At 35.5% G+C, this 24,010-nt stretch overlaps 3 protein-coding genes across 4 annotated transcripts; 1 reads left to right on the top strand and 2 right to left on the bottom strand.

Annotated features, from left to right (window-relative positions):
* Positions 1-1,364: 1,364 nt before the first annotated feature.
* On the bottom strand, positions 1,365-3,994 carry LOC120775356 (DDB1- and CUL4-associated factor 7). The gene is made up of 6 exons (XM_040105514.1): positions 3,546-3,994; positions 2,852-3,044; positions 2,706-2,791; positions 2,266-2,639; positions 2,019-2,200; positions 1,365-1,936 (listed from the first exon to the last, which is right to left on the bottom strand). The coding sequence occupies exons 2-6, from the start codon at positions 3,040-3,042 to the stop codon at positions 1,738-1,740; spliced, it is 1,032 nt and encodes a 343-aa protein (XP_039961448.1). The 5' UTR covers positions 3,043-3,044; positions 3,546-3,994; the 3' UTR covers positions 1,365-1,737.
* Positions 3,995-5,001: 1,007 nt separating this feature from the next.
* LOC120775660 (aminoacylase-1B) lies at positions 5,002-8,555 on the bottom strand. The gene is made up of 6 exons (XM_040105928.1): positions 8,405-8,555; positions 7,997-8,341; positions 5,889-6,035; positions 5,534-5,817; positions 5,330-5,463; positions 5,002-5,265 (listed from the first exon to the last, which is right to left on the bottom strand). Exons 1-6 carry the CDS (start codon positions 8,496-8,498, stop codon positions 5,061-5,063), a joined length of 1,209 nt encoding a protein of 402 aa, XP_039961862.1. The 5' UTR covers positions 8,499-8,555; the 3' UTR covers positions 5,002-5,060.
* A 6,049-nt stretch (positions 8,556-14,604) lies between these two features.
* LOC120773463 (aminoacylase-1-like) lies at positions 14,605-22,113 on the top strand. Of its 2 annotated transcripts, none has more exons than XM_040102365.1 (7): positions 14,605-14,775; positions 17,514-17,612; positions 18,508-18,852; positions 19,039-19,185; positions 19,255-19,538; positions 21,595-21,728; positions 21,811-22,113. In XM_040102365.1, the coding sequence occupies exons 2-7, from the start codon at positions 17,528-17,530 to the stop codon at positions 22,013-22,015; spliced, it is 1,200 nt and encodes a 399-aa protein (XP_039958299.1). In that variant the 5' UTR covers positions 14,605-14,775; positions 17,514-17,527; the 3' UTR covers positions 22,016-22,113. The 2 variants fall into 2 exon arrangements, with proteins under 2 accessions (XP_039958299.1, XP_039958298.1); XM_040102364.1 differs by having other exon boundaries at positions 17,477-17,612.
* Positions 22,114-24,010: the final 1,897 nt, after the last annotated feature.

Genomic DNA, 24,010 nt, shown 5'->3' with positions numbered 1-24,010 from the left:
ACATAATATAAATGAATTAAAAAAAAAATAATAAAATTTTTTTAAATAACATAAAAATAGAAATTGAAATAAAAAACATCTTCTGAAAAAAATTGTGTTATTTTAAATGATAACAGTCTTTGGACTTCAAAATTTATTGACGAAACCTTTTGTAAGTAATGTATATGCGAAAATATAGTACATACATTCGATGAACTTTTTATTTTATTTTTATAAATTTACATACACATCTCTTATTTGTTGTTTAGCAGGTGGTTGTTCATTTTGTTGTTGTTGTTAGGGAGCACTCCTATTCTATGTCTTTAGTTGCTAGTCATGTGTATTTGAATTTGTTTGCATCCTTTTGTTGATTTGTTTGTTTTTGCTTTTGTTTTTGTCTTTTGTTTCTTGTGTTTTTGCTTATTATTTTTATTTACTCATTTGGTTTTGGCAACAATCTTGTTTTCTCTCTCGCAAAATATTGTTAAATTGTATTTCTTTTTATTTTGAATGGTTTTTGTTGTTGTTGTTTTGTTACTGTTAATGTTACCATTTGAAATTTCAGTTACTCTACATATTTATTACTTAGTCTGTGCACCTATTTTTATTTGCTCTTATTTTTTATTATTTACTTCTTCGTGTGTGTGTAGTTCATTTACTTTTACGTTTCGATTCGGTTCGCATTGCTGATATAATATATAAAGAAAATTAGAATTATATATATATGTATGTATGTATATATATACTATTTGTTTTTTGCTTTTTTGTTTTTATTGCATTTACGAGTAAGTAATAATTAGTTTTAGTAAGTTGTAATCAGTTCTATTGATGTGGCTCTGGCTCATGTTATGTATGTATAAATGTATAGTTCGTATTGCTAGGCTAATTTTAGGTTTAGTCACTTTTCCACTGCTTCGCTTTTCCTTTTTTTATAGCTTGATCGCTTTTGTGACACTGTCATCTGTATGTATGTATGTCTGATGTCTGTATGTCATACATCTAGTGTACGTCAATTGCAGTAATCGGTAAGAAATGCAGTAGATGCAATGAAATGTTAAATTACAAATGGTTTAGTGTTATACACGCTGCCACACACACACACACACACACAGCACTGTTGACTGCTGCACAGGCATACATTGATCAGTTGCAGATTCAGATTCAGTATTGCATACGTTAGTTGTCGGTTTGTCAGCGTAAACAAAAATAACGGACAGCACAACGTTAAGGTCAGTTGACAGCTGTCACATACAGGCGGATTTGTTTGCAAATATAAAAATATAAACAGCTTACAAATGACGATTTTCATTATGTGCATAACGCTTTTTTTTGCATGTATGTATGTGGGTGTGTGCGTAAACAAAAGTGAAAAAAGAGAATTAGAATTTTGCAAAATAAAAACAGTATCCAATTTTTATTTGTGTGTATTTTTCCTTTTGCTAAGCTTAAGTTAAACTTAAAAGTTATATCTGTGTATTAGAAACTAAAGCAAATAAATACAGGCAATTACATATTTGAATAAAATGAACAAACTTAGCAAGTCTAGCTGCAAAACAACGCCGCTGGATTGATGTGTTTACATTTGTTGCGCAACTGTCAAACTCAAAAATATTTATAAGTAACTATACTTGTAATTAACGTCAGAGGCGCTACAGAAATTTTGTTTGTTGTTGTTGTTGTTTTTGTTGCTGTTGAAAATGTGAGGCGTCGACGTATGTATGTGCGCATGCGTATATTCGAAGCTAACGTACGCCTCTTCTAGACACGCAGTATTTCACATGCTTTCTTATAGCAAATCGCTATCCAATCGGGCTGTGTCGCGCCCCATTGTATTTGATTCACTTCGCCTTCGGCGGCTGTGTACGCTAATATCGGATCTTCAATCGCCCGCGGCATTTGTTGAATATCCCAGATCAGTGCTTGGTGATCATCACCGGCAGTGCATATGTGACAGGAACTGTCGGAAAAACCAATTAGTATGCATTTTCCAATTGGATTGCTGTTTGTCACAATTAAAAAAAAACAACAACAAAAATTACCTGTGCGGCGCCCACGCAATACCGTTAACGCACGCTCTATGATTGCTCAGTCTTGCAACTGGTGTACAAGGAACACGAACATCTAAAATAATAACCTCACATGAATCCATCGCCACTGTGGCCAAATAATTTGGGTCCTGTTTATTCCATGCTAAACGTAGTAAAGCCGTATGCGTTGGATCCTAATCACAGTAATTGAAATAAATTAAAGTTATAAGCAAAAACAAAAATATGGACTGCCTCTTACCTCATAAATAATGGTCGAATGTTCTAAATGTCGCAGATCAAACATTCGTACGGAGCCGTCGGCGCCCACCGATGCGAACATGTCGCGTCCACCGCCGGCGCGCGAAAAGGCTATGTCGTAGACTTCTTTGTCGTGCGCAATCAACTGTGTTTTAACATGTCCAGATACATAGACTCGTCCATGGGGTTGCCCTGTTTCTAGACCCCAGATTGTGCACGTCGTATCGATGGATGAGGTACCAACTAAATTCGGGTCTACTTCATTCCAGTCAAAAGATGTCAGTGGTGCGCAGAAATCACTATTTTTGTTGTTATTAAGTATACATTCTAGTCGTGTGTCGGGTTCACCAGCACGCCAAACGCGCAAGTAGTCACCTGCAATTCAAAAATTATATGTTAATAATGGTTACATAACAAATATGTCGGAGTTTAGTATATTACCGCTGGTTGCTAGTAAGTCAGGATAGATTCCCTTGGAATCTGGTATCCACATAATTTTCGTCGTGGGGTATGGATGGTCGAAAGTGCTGTGGAATAAATAAGAAATGTATTTATATATAAATAAAATGCAATATCTTCCCAAATACCTCTTAGCACTGAATTCGCTGGTATCTTCATCGAGGCTGATAATTTGCACCTTGTTGTTGTACTCCTCTATAAAACTACCTAACGCCAAACGGAAGCGTTTGTCGGGACGAACACTCCAATTCATTGAATATAGCGGCCATGGCGCTAAGTACTTGTAGATTTCTTTTCTTTTGCTGGCGGTTGATGACATAACTACAAGTGAAAGTAAAATTTATGAGTTCTTAAAAAGGTGATTAATATAAATTTTAATATTTTAAAAATTTTTAGGTATTACAAATATATTAACATAGTTCTAGACATATTAAAAAAAAATTTTGCATATGTTGTGTTTGTAGCTTACTACAGCGAGGGGGTGGCAACTTAATATGTTAGCAACTTAATATAGCATTAATATTAGTTGAAATATTATTCAAGATAATTTTTAATCGAATTTTTTTTTACTAAATTAAACCTTTTTAATATGGTTTGGCAAACAAACCAAAGCAACATCTGCATGTGGCAAAGAACTTTCAGCGGTCAATGGCACTTAGTGCGTCAATAAATCAACAAAGAAGTAAAAATAATACAAATGACTTTCAATTGCTACATATGCAAGCAATATTTACCTAATACCACATATCAATATCCGTACATATGTACATGCATATGTGCATAGTTGTAAATAAGGAAGTACTCATATGTTTGTAGACTTACCTTAGCCTTTTGTTTATATACTGGTATATATGTGAAACGTATTAATTGTGAAAAATCGAAGAGATTCCTTAAAATTAACACAATCTAAATAAAACAAATCTTGAAAATGAAAACGCAAAATTAACGAAATCACTCAGCTAAAAACGACCGATGCACACTAAAAACCCGGTCTCCGGTAATATTTTCACACCATTTTAGCTTTGTTCCTTAATTTGGCTGCCGTCTGATCTGACGCCCGTACGCTTTGATTTCACGTTCCGATTATGGAAAAAAATGCGTTTTGCTTGCTTAGAGCAAGATTTTCAAACTGTTCTAATGCAAAATATGCAACACTTTATATTTGAATCATTGATTCACTTTTGACAAACACTCGAATATTTAAATAATTTGTTTTAACTTCGTAGTAACAAAATTAATCCGTCTTCGCAGACGACAAAAAAGTGTATATAACAACGCGCTATTCTGACACTTTCTTTACTTATGTACAACTTGAGCGAGTGTTTGTGCGGTGCTGCCAGCTCGTGTGCTATATTAAATCGTTGTAATAAAGGTTAACAAAAGTGTTGTTGTGAATTTCATTTTAATAAATTTATAAACATATTTTAAAGAAGTTGTCTTAAAAATAAATAATATTTTTATAAACATACTAAATGATGTTCTCTAACGAAAATATTAAAATAGAAATTGTTTTTCAAAGTGTGGTTGTTGAAATCATGGAAATGAACTTATTATATAATTATGAATCAAAAATGTTTGAATATAGTACTTGATACTTTATTTTACTGCTTTTAAATCTTTGAGGAATAAATATTTTGAAATAAAATTATTTTAAACTTTTCAATCAATTTCATTTCATTACTGTACTACATACAACCTTGCTTTCAACATTTGAATCTATTGTGAATGGTTCATGTTAACGCAGAAGAACAAGAAAATAATTAGAAATTTTTAATATTTGTAAAAAATAAAACCGTAACAATTAGAAATAAATAAAAAATGTAATAGAAATTAATATTTATTAAGAGCACAACATGGTTTAAACAAAGGGTTATTTTATCGTTGCTTATGCGCAACATATTTGTGTTAGTGGCAATGTGGCACAATTTATAACTTTCGGTACGCTGCTCACGGGCATAAATCGCGAATTCCGTTTCCGATTTCCCAATCAGTAATTTAAGTGCTTATATGTATTTGTAGTTAAGAGGGACTTTTAGTGAATTGTGCGTGTGAATTCTATATCTGAACAAAATAACAATACTTTAGAGTCTCTATATTCGTTCTACCAAGGACAACAGCATTTCGATCGGTTATGGAAGTAAATATGCAAGACGGTCGGATTTTTTTTTTATAAATAAGTGAGTACATATATATTATACCATGGCATACTAATATAATAAACAAATTAAATATTTCTTTACTACTTTTTACAAATATGTATATGACATGAATGTTTTGGTATATATAAATATAATTTTTAAATATAGTGTATATACATTTATATTATAATTAGCAAATTTAAGCTTCAGCTAATTTTGGTATAATTTTCTTATAAATCTCAATTCCACGTAAATATGTATCTGCCCTTATAAACTCATCGTGATCGTGCAACAACACTGGAGTATGGTTCATCGGTGAGAAACCCAAAGCCGGAATGCCAACTTCTCTTATATAACGACTATCGGTGCCGCCAGCAAAAATTTGCTTAGATATTTTTAAGCCCCTGGTATAAATTGCATTAGTTTTTTTAAATATAAGTAATTATTATTAATTTCACTTAAACTTACAACTCGTTGGTAGCACTTTCAAACGCCACCCAAAAAGGATTAGTTTTATCGGTCGCTGTTGGGTTGACACGTGGACGTTTTTGCTCATACTCAAGCTCAATTCCACCACCTACATCGTTGCACCATTGATGAACCTTTGTAGTGCGTAGAAAAGTAGAGAGCATGATATTGCAAATATTTTTAAATAACTTTTAGTTACTTTACCTTCTTTTCAAATTCCACTTGATCCACATCAATCGCCAAACGCACATCGAAGCAGACCATCAGCAAGGGCGGCACAACATTGCTTTGTACTCCACCGCCAGCACGCGTTAAGTTAATTGTGGTCACATCACCAATAGTTAATTCCGGATTATTTTCCAACTTGCGTAGCTCCTGTGCGCGCATAGACATCATTTTGTTGACAATATAATTAAGTTTCTCGCCCGCTGTGTTCTTCAAGAGCAACGAACCATGGCCAGCTGTGCCGGAAATCTGAAAATATATACCTAAGAGAATATATTATATTAGAACTTTGCCTAATTCTTGTGGTAACTGTAAAGAAGTGCTCACTACTTACGCCATACACTGCGCTCCGCATAGAAAACGGGTAGCACTTCGGTGGGCGATGCCAGACCTTCGTCTAGTGAGAATCCGATATTCAGATTTTTGAATGCTGCGGTATGCACGAAGGGGCGCATGCCATATCGCCCACCCATTTCCTCATCTATAGAAAGTAGGGAGTGAATTTATTTGTTTTTTCTTCTTTATAGTTGATTTAAAAGTTTTGAGTATATTTTTAGAACTTGCTAGTGGAAATAAAATATAACTATTTTTCTTAGAATATATGAGTAAAGTGTAAACGGAAAATTAGAAAAAAATATTAAAGATAACAGTTGAAACATTAAAGTTTAGAAAAATTACATTAGGGGTGTCCAAATATTGTTGGTTTTTCATATAAAAATTAAATTATCCATTAATTATGTTCATTAGATGTCTGTTTATCGTAATTAACTTAACAAAAAAAAAAAAGAAAAATTGTAAGTAGTCACAACAACAACAATACACTTAGCAGTGTAAATTGAAAAATACATATTTGTCAGCCAGCTATAAAATCTCTTACTGAGTAGACACATACATATGTATGTATGTAGTCTTCGGTAGTATAAATATATGTATGCATGTGCATGCCATACGAAAAACAATAAGCTTTTTTCTATAGAAATATACTACAATAATAAATAGCCGAATGTTTTGTATTTTGCTCTGTAAATAATACAATCACAAATGGGAGCAAAACAGTTTTTTTTAATTATACATACATAATTTGTTTAAAATTTGTATGATATACTAATCTTATTACAACCTGCTCAGGAGAATGAGCTGAGTCATATGCGAACTACTCCCGATTTTTTATCATTAAGAAGCTTTTTCAGAGCCTTGTTTATTTGTCGGAACTGATAATACCGATATCGGACAACTATAGCATATAGCTGTCATACAAACTGACCGATCAAACTCAATTCCTTGTATGAAAAACTTTTTTATTTGGTAAGCTATCTTCACAAAACTAGGTAGAGATTATTATCCTAAAGATTGCTACAACCTTCGAAAAAATTATTCAGATCGAACAACTATAGAATGTAGCTGTCATACAAACTGATCGATCAAACTCAATTCCTTGTATGAAAAACTTTTTTATTTGATAAGCTATCTTCTCAAAATTTGGAAGAGATGATTATCCAAGAGATCGCTAAAATCTTCCAAAAACTTGCCCAGATTGGATCACTATAGCATGTAGCTGTCCTACAAACTGACCGATCAAACTCAAGTCTTTGTATGACAAACTGTTTTATTTGGTAAGCTATCTTCACAAAACTAGGCAGAGATTATTATCCTAAAGATTGCTACAACCTTCGAAAAAACTATTCAAATCGAACAACTATAGCATATAGCTGTCATACACACTGACCGATCAAACTCAAGTCCTTGTATGAAAAACTTTTTTATTTGTTAAGCTATCTTCTCAAAATTTGGAAGAGATGATTATCCAAGAGATCGCTAAAATCTTCCAAAAACTTGCACAGATCGGATCACTATAGCATGTAGCTGTCCTACAAACTGACCGATCAAACTCAAGTCTTTGTATGACAAACTGTTTTATTTGGTAAGGTATCTTCACGAAATTAGGCATGAATTATTGTTCAAAGCATCGCCTCAATCTCCAAATATATTCCGCAGATCGGACCATTATAGCATATAGCTGCCATACAAACTGGCCGTTCGAAATCAACATACACATTTTTTATACTCTTTCAAGGTATAAAAAATGCACCTGCGAGGGGTATTATAGCTTCGTTGCAGCTGAAGATAACTTTTCTTGTTTTTTCCAAATTCAGTGATATAAAAAAAACAGCTGCTGTTGTCAAATTTCATGAGAATATCTACCACGTAATCTACAAAATGTTCTTCATATGAAAAACTCTTACGAAACACCCTCTATATGTACGTCTATTGCGCGCTAACTAAGGAGGAAATGTAGATTTAGATCCAGCAGATTAGCCAATGAAAACAAATGGCTAGCTGTCATCTAAGTAGTTAGTCTATTTACTATGCTCTCATGGAATCACTTCTAATTGATATTTTCTACTCTCCCACACACTTGCGCATACATACATACACACCAACCTGCGATAAACGATATGTGAATGGTGCGTTTGAATTTCGCTCCGCTCCGCTTGAGAGCACGAATCGCGCCCAGATATTGCATGCCCACACATTTCATATCTTGTGTGCCGCGTGCAAATATTCGTCCTTCATCATCGATCTCAGCGCCGAACGGCGGGTGCGTCCAATTCTCCGCAAATACTGGCACAACATCCATGTGTGAGTGTAAAAAGATCGCCGGCAAGCCCGGCTCCTTGCCTTGCCATGTCAATATCACCGCAGGATTCTGTTCGTTAACGGGATAATGCACTTGGATGGGCAAATCGAGCAGTTTGGCTTGTGCTCTCAAAAATGCCACGCATGGCTCTAGAAAAGCAAAAGCATATAGTGATATTAAGCAACAAAATATATATTATATTTGAAATGTACCGTAATTGGGATCTGGATGTACACTTGGAATGCGTAGATATTCTTGAAAATAGTGTATCTCCTCATTGGCCTCCCAATCTGTTTTCGTCGACATGTTTTTGTTTTGCTTTAGAACAGCGTTCAACACTGAGACTCAACAATGTACTGAACACAATTTCCAACAACGATCCAGCGTTTTAATTTATTGAAACAGAATTTACATCAATTTGTCTTTTTCTATTATACCCAGTGGTGTGTTGATGTTTGTTTGGTAGTGAACTCATTTCGTTTAAGTACAAAGAGTTACTAGTTGGTAACTAGTTGAAGTGCGTTTTCCGAAAGTGATAATTCGTTGAAGTTTGAAGAGTGATATTGGTAGTTGATTTACAAAAATTTATATTTTTCAAAAGAACTCGATAAACCTTTGCACTCAGAAACTATAAACTTATAAATCGGCGGTCGGAATTTTCAAAAAAAAAATAGATTTTTTTTTAATTTTATTTTTTTAACGTACTTACATATACTATATTTAAGAATACACACAGAAAATTTCTTATCGTTTCGGTAAATATTTTCGAAGTTACACCCAAATTTGAAAGGTGTTTCCGAGAGCTTGGAAGTACAAGGCCAAACTTTAAACAAGTTTTTCTGAACATGGTGTTTTTAAAGTCGGTGACCAAAATTACTCGAACAAACAAACCGACATATCTTTTTAAGTAATTAAACAAAGTTTTTTTTCTCACCGAAAAATATTTTTTTATTAACAATTTAAGGCCGATTGTCAAAAAATGTTATTTCGCTTATTCTTTCAATTTGCTTTACTAAATTTAACATTACCTTAATGAAATCTATTTGGTTTTTTTAATTTCAGAGACTCCAGTTCAGAGATATAGTGGTCACCGCAAAACGTTTTTGAAAGGAGGTCCCGGAGATCAGCTGTAGTTCCTTTCCAAGTAAATATGTTTACTACTAAGTCTTAAAATACAGTGAAAAGATACCATAATATGTGTAGAAATTTTTGGAAAATTCGCTTTTTTCGGCCTTCTAACTGCCACCCTTGAATATATGTATCTCTGTCATAACAAAATTTTTTCTGCCACAAAACTATACAAAAATCTATCAGCTGTTCGCTAGCTCAATATATTATCAAGTAACCTAATTCCTCAGGAGCTGAAATACCCTTAAGAGTTGTACGACAAGTATATGCTAGGATGGTTAAAAATTCGCTTGATGCTCTTAAAAATAGGTGCTTAGACACCTCTACGAAAACTACAAATTTTTACTGCTTTTTCTAGTTTAATTCGCTAAGAACTTGAAAGAGTATCTATATTTATGAATTTCAAAAACGTCGTAGCAAAGTTTTCTTATTCTTCTCATCGCTGGGATTTCTAAGCACACTAATTTTACAACTGCTAGCTAGCTTGTACGTATATGTATTCAAAGCACCCTGTAAGAAAGATCTATGAAGCTAAAATTTTTACAGGAAAAAATTAGAAAAGACTTATCTAGTGTTTTATAGAAGAAAAACAACTGATTTCATTTTCGTTTTATTTCGGGCCTCGAATTGTCAGTTTATTTGAATGAAGTATGTAAAGAAGGAGTGTGTGAATATTTGGGTTATATGCTAGACGTTATATCCACCAGCAAACCAGTAGTTATTTTTCAAGATTTATCGCTATATTATTGGTATAATGTTCGAAGGACTAGACAATATTTTGATTTTTACAATATGGCGGCTTCCTGAAAGAAGAAATTGTATTTTGTAAAGAATTTACGCTTCAGAGTTGCTTAAAAAAATCGATTTTTTGAAATTCACAAGTGAATTTAACCCTTTAAATAACTATAAGTCCAATAATCATCGAAAATAGTCAATTACTTCATTTGACGTCTAGTTTAAAAACTATTCCTGCGGATATGGCAACAATACCTAAAACTATAAACTCTATCTAATAAATTTACTATAAATTATATCAAAAACACACTTGATTAAAACTTATTTTCCGTTCCACAAGTCCACACTTCCCTACGGGGTCTGTCACCGTGCACTTATCACTTCTATACATATGTACATACGTAGGTGAGACTAACTGCCACAACGACTGAATACAAATAGAACAATTTCAACAAGTTGTGTTTGATCAACGGATTTACTTAGTTAATTTATTTAAATTTATGTGCCCCTTATTTACTACTACAACTACAACTTTATATAACTACCTCACAACCTCTCGTGCAACTGGTTGGTTTAGTTTTTGTGGTTTTCGAATTGAATAACGTGGCACGTATAATTTTCCACTGGTGCATGTATTGGTTCAAAATAAAATAAAATATCTAAATAAAATTACTCAGCAGTTTCTTCAGATTATAGCAATTATCTGATAGCGCATTTATGACCAGTGATAACACTTGCTTTTTATCCGAATGAAACTGTTTAAAGGCATGTTGATTCGCACTTGTTCGCTATGTTGCAATATAATACTATATAATATATAATATAATACAAATAATAATAACAGTTTATTTTATGTAATGTGAGTTTTTGCTAGAGAAATACGGACAACATCTAAGACCTGCCTAGTTAGTTAAAGTAATATTTAGAAAAGACAAATAAGGAGCACGTCAAGCAAATCATAGACCAATCTGAACACCGTCGGGTCCAAGTAACCGGTCAAGGACTATCAACTCGGCACCATTTCTCGAAATTACTTCAGCAAAATTTCAGGCTGATAAATCACAATATTTTAGCATAATCAAATCTAACAATTCTGAGGCGAAGAACTCATAGTTGACCTATAATGACGAGATGATTATTATATTATTCAGAGTTGATCAATGCTATTTAACCCAAGTTTGTAATTCCATATGTGGCAATGGAGAAAGAAAGGCTTCAGCATTTTATTCGGAAATCTGATTCAAAATCATCCAAGTACAATAACAGAACGACAGCCACATTCCAAAAAGAAGAAGTTACTGCTTTATCAAGATATTGCACCGAGCCTCAAACCAATGGAAACAATAGCGAAATTGCACGAATTGGGGTTGAAATCGATTCCGACTCTTTTCGATACGCAGAACTTAGGAAAATGCTCGCTGGAAAGAAATTGAATGATCATGAAGAAATAGTCGTCGAGACTGAGGCTTATTTTTAGCAAAAAAATACATTTCTTCAAATTAATATGAAATTATCATCTGTTATCAGTATTCATTGTGGCAAAAAGTGCCTGGAAATTGTACATAAAACTCAAAATATGTAATTCTTCATCAATATTTATTTTGTAGCCTTCAGAATGCTGGTGTAAAGAGACCTGTTTACGGTACTCTTTTTGAAAAAAAAATCAGCTTTATCGGTACGAGTCGAGCAAGAACGTGTTTTGTACCCAAAATATCCACCAAAATCATTCGAACGGATTTATGAGAGTTGTCGAGATGTTTTCAACGATCTCTCGACCGTCTTTGAAGGAAAAGTGATGGTGGTTTGACCACTACACCTCTTAACTACAACACAAAAAATCCTACGCGTTAGGAAACTTTTACTATCATTTACGGTTTTAGCCAAAAACAGCCTTTAACATCACAATCGCAACAGTACTGTAATTTATTGTAATTTAAATTTTCTCACATCAATAATTTACTGTAACATTTCGAATTTAAAAATAAATTATTAATTTATTACACTTTGATTGCAAAACAAAAGAGAATTGCTCTTAAAAATTAAATTTTGAAATTTTATTCAACAGAGAGTAAAACACTCGTTTTATTTATGAAAGCGATAATGCTCTCTCCATCTCTCCTATTTTTCACGTCGCTTTTGGCGTGCGCTGAGCAGTAAATGTTTACAGGTGGCTGTTGTTTTTGCTTCTGCTCAATATATTGAATGCCGGTTTGCATTTTCTCAACAAAACAAAAACAAAAAATAATAATAATAGTGATAAAAACAAAAACAATGGTGAAATAAATATGTTAAATGCATTGTAATGTTTGCTTTTAATTTGAGAAGAAAGGTGGCAGCTGTGTATATATCTTTGTATATACGCATATATACATACATACATAATTAGCAAAGAATTATATGTACAGAATTAAGTTTTATAGTTTTCGGTTATTATTTGCCAGTAATAATTATATAAAAGATGTTTGCGGGCACAGTATAAATTTTATGGGTCCATATACATCTTCACCCTTCTCTAAATATCTTGTGATAAGATTTATTAAGGAATAGTGTATATACTACATACATTGATATATATTTATATACATTTACATACATATATATATATATATATAAGCTATTTGCTTATAATTCAAATGTTGCCTTTGGGGTATACATAGACAAACCAAAATATTGCTTTCAAATGAGAAAATCCAAAACAGAGGAGTATGAATGAGTAACGGATGGTCCAAAAACAAATCGGTACTGAAAATTAAAAAAAATAAAATGCTTGGAAGTACAGGGCCAAACTTTAAACACGTTTTTCTCAAAATGGTCAAAGCCGTTGACCAACATTACTCAAAAACGGCTGAACCGATTAATCTAAAATTTTTTTAAAACTTTTAATAATTAATCGAAGATTTTTTCTCTCCGATTTATATATGATTTTTTATAAGCAATTTAAGTCCTAAATTTTGGTCAAAAATCGATTTTTTTTTAGAAACCGTCGTTTTGTCAAAAAAAAAAAAAATATTCCTTCGATTAATTACTAGGTTTGACATTACTTCAACGAAATTAGTTTGTTTTTTTAATTTCAGAGGATACAGTTCAGACCGCAAAACGTTTTTTGAGAGGAGCTCCCGAAGATCAGCTGTAGTTCCTTTCCAAATAAATATTTTTACTAATACTGAGTCTTAAACAACAGTTAAAAGATACCATAATATGTGCACAAGTTTTTGGATCAATAAATTTAAAAGTTTTCTCAGAAAAAATTCTGGAAAAGTCGATTTTTTTTGTATATAACCTCTTATATTCGATAAGTCCATCCTTTCATTATATAGTTATCATCTCATGTGAGTTTTATTAAATATATAATGAATAAGTATCATTGCCACCCATTATAACACTCACTGATCTCATTAATGTTCGTGTCGTGTGAATATGAGTTTAACTCCAATGTCAGTTGTGGACAAATAACCCTGTAAAAATTTGAGTCCCAGGTAGACCATTGGGCAATGTTTTGAAGTGGACCAGGAGGCATACCTACACACCTCTTATGCTGCATTTTAATTTTCGTGATTGTTCGGCTTTTTTATACGGTTCTGCCAAAGTACAGCGAGACATCATTGTTAATGATTTTGTGGGAGGCGATAAAAGTTATTTCTGGTAAATTTATATTCGTGAATTTTGGAATTACATTGTCCATATTGCAGTGATAAATTTTATAAATATAATATCCAATTGGTGATTCGTGAATGCTTTAAGTGCTCAAAGGGTTCAAAAAGCCAATTGAAACGTGGTTTTCAAACACAAAAAGGTTTATATGATTACCATATACTTTATTATGATTTGCATCATAACAAATTCGTGGAAAAGTCGCCGCTGCAGTGTTTATTATGATATATGTATATACGATCGAGACAAATGTTTTGTTTTTTTTTTTATAAAATCGTGTATGCAGGAAGTGCTGTACGGATCATTCTGTACAACTTTGCCAAAGAGACTAAAGGTCTAAAACCGGTTTCGAGCCAGTGATTTTTAAAACGAAGTTTAAAAATCTGAATAATCGGTTATATAGTTAGGTTCCGATCTGCACCTACTTATTAAATTTCATTTGAATATAACAAGAACTGACGTACACACTTTTATGATAGCTAAACAAATTTCTTCTTATAATTGCTCGCTCGAAAATGGTTTTAGGCCCATAGTCTTTTGGACAAACTTATTCAGAGATATCCATAGAAAATTTCCCGAAAACGCGATTTTTCTCTAATATACATATATACATATTTGTAACCTAATTAATTAATTTTTTTTATATAAAGCTTTTATTCTTAATTTTTAAAAATATTTATATTCGTATTCAACGAATATATTATCATCTGAAGTTAAATCGTTCGCTTAACGTTACAGGCAACTGGTGATTTTCCCTAAAGGGTCCATCACTCATTGGCGGCATTATGCTCGCAGATCTCATAGCTTCGTATGAGCACTCGTAAAGCGTATGGCTGCTTATCGACCGGCGCAAAATGCTTAAATACTCTGACGTATCGGTCTAACTCTCCAGTATTAAAAGAGTCGTCGCGATTTGTGTGTAGTTTGCAAATATATTAAAGAAAGTGTAGTAATAGGAAAAACAAAACGTATTTCCTACGCAAACACAGCTGATTTGTGAGGAAAAATACATAACGCGCAAAAGACTGTGCCCATTCCGATATTACTTAATACAATACGATATAAGAAGGTGATTTGGCGTTTATTGCAAATATAAAATATGTAAAATTCCTACACTTTTCCAAAAATATGTGCTTACTAAAAACGATAAAGCACCGAGTTTATGCTGTTTTCCATATAAAAATTGACTTTTGGCGCAGCGATCGCAATGTTGTCCTAAAAAGCTTCGAGTGTCACCCATTTCATTGCTTTGTTTTTAGTTGTGGGCAACTTAATGTCAATATGTATGAGTTTTTGCTAGAGACGTTCGCATATATTGTATGTTTGTTTTTGGATCAATCATGAGCGCTATTCAATATACAAGTAGCAGCAAAGTGTGCCGATATTTCGCATAAAAACGATGTTTGGATGCATGTCAATTATGACATTTACCGCTGCACACTGAAACATTGATCCAATGTGATTTTCCATTATTTATTTTGTTGTTGTTGTAACTAGATAATTCATTAGCTGAGAAGCTTTTGCTAAACGCCGCTGGAATGCCATGCCCCGACCAGATACAAATTTAGGTCAATTCGGTAATTGTCGTGGGAATATCGCGATGGTCTAAATGGGTTCCAATGGGCACTTAATTTTGTTGGCCATTAAGACAAATTATGAAAATATTGTAAAGAGTGTGGAAAGTGTGGAAAAATGTACAAAAACGAAAAACGGAAAATTGTACATAAATACGTAACATGAATACTGTGTTCTATAAGATGTATGGAAGGGTTATTGGTTTTCAAAACTTCTATATATTATAGGCGCTGTTCCAAACCACTTGACTATCTAATCGACGATAAAAATCTTCTCAATTTAATATTTGCAAAGTGTTTACTTTGTAATCGCCATCATTAGTTGGCGTCGTAAAGAAAGACTTTAAGGTTAAAAGGAGCTTTGCGCCCAACTGTTTGTCTATAACAGTCATAAATTCCCCTTAAATAACTTTTGTTATTCATTCTCATCTCGAAGACCTCAAAACGAATCCATGAGAATGACAAAAACGAAACTAATAATTTTTGATTTTTGATTTTTTGTATGAAGATACACAGTTCCAAGTGGCTCAAGATGACGAAACCGTGCGATTTTCCAAAATATTTTCATATTGCTTTTGCGAATGTATCGGACTACATCTCCAATATTATAAACATCAAAAATTTCTTCGCCCTCATTCAAAAGCAGAGCCCTACGCCAATTTTTTTACTGCAAAAATATTGGCGCTCCAGAAATAAGTCCTTCAAAATTACTCAATTTAAGCGAGTCTTGCTAGTTTACTTTACAAATAGTTGGATCGTTCTTAATCTAGTTAATCTATACGGATTATCCCATTTCATTATTGTCGCTGGACGTTTACTTCCAACAGCGAAATTTATAAGATTTCAAAGCATGAATTCTTAGCCAACTTCTTCTTCTTCTTAATTGGCGTAGACACCGCTTACGCGATTATAGCCGAGTTAAGAACAGCGCGCCAGTCGTTTCTTCTATTCGCTACGTGGCGCCAATTGGATATTCCAAGCGAAGTCAGGTCCTTCTCCACTTGGTCCTTCCAACGGAGTGCAGGTCTTCCTCTTCCTCTGCTTCCCCCGGCGCGTACTGCGTTGAATACTTTCAGAGCTGGAGTATTTTCATCCATCCGGACAACATGTCCTAGCCAGCGTAGACGCTGTCTTTTAATTCGCTGAACTATGTCGATGTCGTCGTATATCTCGTACAGCTCATCGTTCCATCGAATGCGATATTCACCGTGGCCAATGCGCAAAGGACCATAAATCTTTCGCAGAATTTTTCTCTCGAAAACGCGTAAAGTCGACTCATCCGTTGCTGTCATCGCCCAAGCCTCTGCACCATATAGCAGGACGGGAATTATGAGCGACTTATAGAGTTTAGCTTTTGTTCGTCGAGAGAGGACTTTACTTTTCAATTGCCTACTCAGCCCGAAGTAGCACCTGTTGGCAAGAGCAATCCTGCGTTGGATTTCCATTCCATTCCATTCTTCGCCAACTACCACATTAAAATAGTAAGTTATTGAGGTCAGTACCTCAACTTATGGTTTATTGTGCGCTACACTCCTTCGCAAGGCCTCACTTTGGCCCAGCACACCTATAAATTTAAGGATTGTGCTGGGAGAGTTGATGCATTTCCTGTTAGAAAACGTGGATCTCAGAACATTGTTCTTGCGTCTACAAATTGCTATGCACTCTAGAAGCAGGTGTTCCGGAGTTTCAGGCTCCATGTCACAGAATCCACACATTGCAGCTGAAAATATGAGCATATTACATAAGTGTCTCTCGAACCTGCAATGACCGCTGTATATAGAGAGAGAAGAAGCTTGAATTTATTTTTAGGAAGGTCTGTTAGTTGACAAAGAGCAGCTTTTTCATACTCAGAGTTTTTTAATTTGACTCTGAAACATCCAATAAACCACCACACATTTCTTCTTCTTCTTAATTGGCGTAGACACCGCTTACGCGATTATAAACGAGTTAACAACAGCGCGCCAGTCGTTTCTTCTTTTCGCTATGTGGCGCACACATTTCAGTATGTTTTAAATACTAGTATTCTTAGTATACACTTCAAAAAAACCGCTTTAACTCTTTTTATCTCTCATTTAATTAATAACTTTTGGTATTCTCTCTTCTAAAAGTTGTATCATAAATATAGAATATTCAGCTAAGAATAGAATGTTTATCTAATCGATATTAACATTACCTCTTGTCATAACAATTTTATAGAAAATAGTGAAGAGTTCCAGTTTTTCATAACTTTTAGTGTTTGCTTATAAAATGAGTTCTTGGGAGAATAATCAAGAGATCGAAATATTTCGTGAATACCTGCGTATACCAAGTGTGCATCCGGACGTTGATTATGGTAAGTATAAAGTGGATACATGTACCATAAATTAGAAAGCAATCGTAGCTGCGATTTTTTAACTACTCTGTCAAACGTAGATTACATATGGTTTGTTAGGTTAGATATAGATGTTTGCTATAATCATTACAGTGTCTTTCTCTAGTGATATTTCGGTATTAATCCTGGAGTTCTTGGCTCGGCCGTCAGAAATTAAAATAGGATTAGTTTTAACTTATCCAAAAGATCTCGATGTCACTCACACAGATAACAGAGCGACGATATTAGCCTTGAACTCATTAATAGTGCGTTCAGGGAGGTCAAAGAGTACCTAACATCGCTGTAAAGCCGATGAGCTAGCAAGAAAAAGCAGCCTAGAACCGCTCGGGCCCTAAATCGATCGCGAGAGATATAGTGATCTCTTTAGCCTCAGTAAGGCTGGTCCTTCCTAGTTGTGGGGCTTTTTACAGGCCATTGTCCTATTGGTGTCCACGTAGTAAGGCTGGAAATCATACCAGGCGTCATCTACAGAAGCTGTATGGAAGAAGATGAGGTGGAAACAACTCAACACATTCTTCTTGACTGTTCCGCGTTTGGGAGGTCAAGACTTAAATACTTGGGAGGGCATATCTTCAGACAAAAATCTCACCGAGCTGACGGGTATAAAAATTAAACGCCTATGCAAATTTGTATTGGCTACAAATGTATAAGTTCGAACACAGGAGTTATTCTTTTCTATGGCATCAGAAAGAACTACATATAGAAGTCCACATGCGTTCTTTGATCAGCCATCTAACTTAACCTAACCTACCGTATTTAGTATACTTAGTCAAGTGTATTGTAAAGACGACTGCATCAAAACACTATCGAAATCACCTCGAATTCAAAAACTCACAAAATACTTCACTCTCTTCAGCGCCCTGCGTGGAGTTCCTGAAACGACAGGCTATCGATTTGGGATTGCCTATTGAAATTTACTCACCCGCGGGTCCGACAAAACCGGTTGTTGTCATAACATGGGTAGGCAAGCAACCAGATTTGCCTTCGGTGGTCTTAAATTCACACATGGACGTTGTGCCGGTATTTCCCGAGAAGTGGACTCACCCACCATTCGCTGCCGACATCGATAAGGAGGGTCGAATATATGCACGTGGCGCACAGGACATGAAATGTGTGGGTATGCAATATCTGGCCGCGATAAGGGCGCTGCGTAAAAACGATGTGATCTTAAAGCGCACCATTCATGTGATTTTTGTGCCAGGTAAGTAATAGTAAATAATATGGATGTGCTCGCAAACATCACGTAAGAGCATTAGGCTCAGTAATCTCAGTATATATGTATGTATATACGTAAGCGTTTTATGATTTGTTCGTATCGCGTTTGCATTTGTGATAAACCTTTTATCAGACAATAAACTTGACTATAAAACGATTATATATATCACAGATGAGGAAATCGGTGGCGTTGAGGGCATGCGCGTGTTCATCCAATCGAAGGATTATGAAAAACTAAATGTGGGCTTCTCATTGGACGAAGGCATCGCCTCGGCGGATGAAACTTTCCCAGTTTACTATGCGGAGCGCAGCATCTGGCGTAAGCATCGAATGTTTTCTTTGATTTGTGCATTATAAACTGTAATTTATGTCATCAATTTGGTTTCAGATGTCCACTTCATATTTAGCGGCACTGCCGGTCACGGTTCCTTGTTGCATAAAAATACTGTTGGCGAGAAACTGCATTTCATTCTCAATAAACTGATGGAATTCAGACAAGGTGAAGTGGAGCGTTTAGAAAACGATAGTTCGCTTTCTATTGGTGATGTGACAACCATCAACTTAACCAGGCTGAATGGCGGTGTGCAGAGCAATGTGGTGCCACCGACGTTGGTTGCTGTTTTCGACATGCGTTTGGCGTTGAGCGTTGATCATGATGTCTACGAGAAACAGGTATTTCGAAAATATTTTAAAATTTATTGAACTTTCAAAATAGGCTCCTTCTGCGTCGATGTAGCGCTGCCAGCTCGATTTCCAAGTATTGAAGACGTCACGGAAGCTATTCTCCGCAATAGTTTTGAGAGCCCAGGTGCATGCTGCTTGGATCCCCTTTGTCGTCTCAAAACTCGGAAGAATGCCTTTCTTGTCTTGGGATCATACTCAAATATCCATGACTCGTCACATGTGTTTACGTTATTCAAAATTTGGGGATCACTTTCACACATGTTGATATTTTCTTGGCACACTTCCACTCGCCGCAATTTCTGGTCGTCACTGAGCATCATCTTCGCGCACACCTTGCGCATGTCTAGTGCTCCGTGACAATGTCTTGAACCACATATTTTGATAAATTCAACATCTGGGCAATTAAACGAATACTTAGTCGATGGTCTGAGTACAAAACTTTGCGCACACGAGTCACATTGTCGGTGTTTGTCGAAGTCGCAAGTCTCCCAGCACGGTCTTCATCAGTGACCTCTCTCCGGCCCTCCAAATAGGCCTTGTGGCACCGAAACACACCACTTCTTGCTAAATCAACACCTGGGTAAGCTTGCTTGATCATATCGTGAACTAGGAAAGCCCACTACCGAAACCAGTCGGTGCGCGCACGCTCCGAAATACAGTCGTGGTGGAAGAAAATCAGTCCTATTACTTTCCGGACAAACCCTGTACTAATACTCTCTGAGAGCACTGAAATAATTCGTAATAGCAATTTTTTTCTTACAAAAAATATATTTTCGGATCTACTTATTGCTTTCCAGGGAAAACTACTATTTTCGTAGGTCCGTTAATAAGCAGCTCTCCCTTAGTTTATTACCTTCTTTTAGATGGTTGTCTACTAACTATACGATTTCAGCAGAAGCTACAAAATTTTCAAATATTTTCAGTTTACATTAATAAGTTTTATTCGAATGAATGCCTGTGATTCATGTTAACTACAATTGCTTGATCACAAAAACCGAATTGTAACATAATATCTGTCCGACTGTCCAATTTTTCAGGAGCTCGGTGATAACTTTCTCAGATGACTAAAATTTCTGCTCGACGATCACAAGAAATCTCTCAGACCCAAATATGGGTGTTCGTGGGGTTTTTCGGCCCATTTAGCAATGGCAACAGTGCTTTTTCTTCGTTCGTTTTTTATACACTTGCAACGTGTTGCTACAGTTTCTTTAATCCTTGCAAGTTGCCAGAGTATGAAAAGTGCGGTTATACCCGAACTTAGCTCTTACTTACTTGTTCTGTCTTGTGATCATCCCAGTAGTCAATATAAAAAACACCTTATGAATTCTAAAAAATGGTTGCTATTTGTCCGCGAGACAGTCATCTTCGGATCAGGTTTGCGCTGCAAGTTCTCTGTTTCGATTATTCCTTCGTCTATTCGACTCTCTTGTATATTAATAGTTTCATGTTCCGTTGACGGTTACGAAACAACATTTTTTCGAATAGCGTTGCAGATATTGCTTTGCGTTGTCCCTAGATTGCGCGTCTTATTTGGAGAGGGCGAACGCACCACCTAAAATATTTTATTGTCTCAACCTTTAATCGGCGACCTGACAAAATATAAGATTGTAGACTTCGATCTCGCTATCCAGTTTAACAGTTTTCGAGAAATATAACCATTTCTCATAAAAACCGATGGCGGTTACTTTGAACGACGTTTCACTTCCAAAAATTTAAATCACCGATCGACATTGCTTTTCTTTCATTCTTCTAAATTCCGCGGATACACCTGCTGCCACGCGTAGTCAGAACAAAACTATGAGTTCAATTCGGCTGAACAGTAGTGCTCGATAACAGAATTTTTCTTGCGAGTAGTTATCAGACTGCCCTCGTATTCTTAATCTTAATTGTATGCTGCCACGATTAATGCAAGATATTTATATGCTTCTAAGTTGCTTTTAATTCTTTTTATATCCCTCTGTACATACCATATATGTATGTATGTACATGTGTATCTAAATCTCTTTTTTACTAACTAATTTTATTTTTCTCGCTAAATATGCAGCTAAATAAATGGTGTGAGGAAGCTGGCGGTGGCATCGAAATCAAATTTGAACAAAAGCAACCAAAAGTTGAAGCCACAAAAATTGATGATTCCAATCCCTTCTGGCTGGCATTCAAAAAGACGACAACGGAGCTGTAAGCACTAACGCCAATTTAATTTTGTTAATTTTTCTGAATTTAATTAATTTATTTTATTTTGCAAACTCTTGCTGTTTAGTGGCATGAAAATCACCCCTCTTGTATTTCCCGGTGGCACCGACAGCCGTTATATTCGTCAAGCTGGCGTTCCTGCCATTGGTTTCTCACCAATGAACAATACACCCGTGTTGTTGCATGATCACGATGAATTCTTACAAGCGGATGTTTACTTGAAAGGAATTGAATACTATAAAAAAATCATACCAGCTGTTACAAATGCTTAGTTTATTTTTTTTTTTTCATTGTTTAATTGTATAATATTGTTGATTTAATGGTGTTAAGTTAAATATAAAAATTATTGATTTATGGAGGTTATTGTAGAGATACTGTTTTTCTTCTGGAGGGTTGGTTCTTGGACAGTTGAATAGTGCCAAAAGAGTTCTCTCTGCTTCCTTGATATTAATTGTACATATATATCTATCGTCGTTTATACATATGTATGTATATATACATATATAAACTTATTTACTTAAGCATGTGTGTAATTGCTAGCAATTGCGCATGCATTTATTAAGTACTTTCCCATGCAGCTATCTATTCGCATTGCATTATCAGAACAATAATTGTTATATGCGTTATCATACAGTTAAATTGTGGTGTCACAACGATAAGAGCAACAATAATTCAATTCTCTTGTAAATTGAGTGCAATAAACTTCGTGTAGATTAACTGTGAAATTGTATTCAAATGTAATTACGTATTAACACATGTTCCTGCGAAGATATAAGCTATTAAACGTCACTGGAACCCATATAAGTACATACTGTACGAATACCACTTTTAGACATGTGTTTGGATATTTCTTTATCAGTTGATTGCCAGATAAATTCTTATATAATTCGTAGGGTGTTGAGGCCAATGATATCAATATCATCGGCATACGCCAGCAGCTTTACACTCTTGTAAAAGATTGCACCAGCTCGATTAAGTTCTACAGCTCGAATTATTTTCTCCAGCAGCAGATTGAAGAAGTCGCACGTTAGGGAGTCGCCTTGTCTGAAACCTCGTTTGGTATCAAACGGCTCGGAGAGGTTCTTCCTGATCCTGACGAAGATGTTGGTGTTGCTCAACGTCAGTTTACACAGCTCCTTTTCGTGCTGTCAAAAGCAGCTTTGACATCGATGAACAGGTGGTGTGTGTCGATTCTCTTTTCACGGGTCTTTTCCAAGATTTGGCGCATGGTGAATATCTGATCGGTTGTTGATTTGCCAGGTCTAAAGCCACACTGATAAGGTCCAATCAGTTGTTGGCAGTGGACTTTAATCTTTCACACAATATGTTCGATAGAACCTTATACGCGATGTTTAAGAAACTTATCCTACGGTAATTGGCGCAGATTTTGAGGTCTCCCTTTTTGTGGATTGGGCAAAGAACACTTAAATTCCAATCCTCGGGCGTGCTTTCGTCCGACCATATTTTACAAAGAAGCTGATGCATGCTCCTTTTCAGTTCTTCGCCGCCGTGTTTGAATAGCTCGGCCGGCAATCCATCAGCCCCGCCGCTTTGTTTTTCTTCAGACTCATAATTGCTATTCGAACTTCTTCATGGTCGGGCAATGGAACGTCTGCTCCATCGTCATCGATTGGGGAATAGGGTTCGCCTTCTCCTGGCGTTATACTTTCACTGCCATTCAGCAAGCTGGAGAAGTGTTCCTTCCATAATTTTAGTATGCTCTGGGCATCGGTCACATCACCTTTGGAGCTCTACAAGAGTATGTTCCGCTCTTGAAATCTTCTGTTAGCCGTCGAATTTTTTCGTAGAATTTTCGAGCATTGCCGATGTCGGCCAGCTTTTCAAGCTCTTCGTATTCACGCATTTCGGCCTCTTTCTTTTTCTGTTTCGCCTTTCTTTTCAACTCTCGGTATCTATCCCATCCTGCATTGTGATCGATCGTAATGTCTGTTTTTTCTCCGCTGCGGCACGGCACTCCTCGTCGTACCAGCTTTTCTTTTGCATTTTCCGAAAATCAATGGTTTCGGTTGCAGCTGTACGTAAGGAGCTTGAAATGCCGTCACACAGTTCCTTATACCGAGTTGTTGACGAGTGCTCTCAGAGAGCAGGAGTGCAAGTCGAGTAGAAAATTGTTCTGTTGGCTGTTGTGATTGCAGCTTGACGACGTCGAACCTTTCTTGTGTTATGTTAACGTGCGTTTTTTGCTGCACAGAGGGTGCGAATCTTGGCTGCATCAAGGTAGGTGGCTAGATGAATTTTCTTATGCT

This window comes from Bactrocera tryoni, chromosome 4 (assembly GCF_016617805.1).
Source record: "Bactrocera tryoni isolate S06 chromosome 4, CSIRO_BtryS06_freeze2, whole genome shotgun sequence".
Taxonomy (NCBI): Eukaryota; Metazoa; Arthropoda; class Insecta; order Diptera; family Tephritidae; genus Bactrocera; species Bactrocera tryoni.
This window is presented reverse-complemented; position numbering and strand designations above follow the sequence as displayed.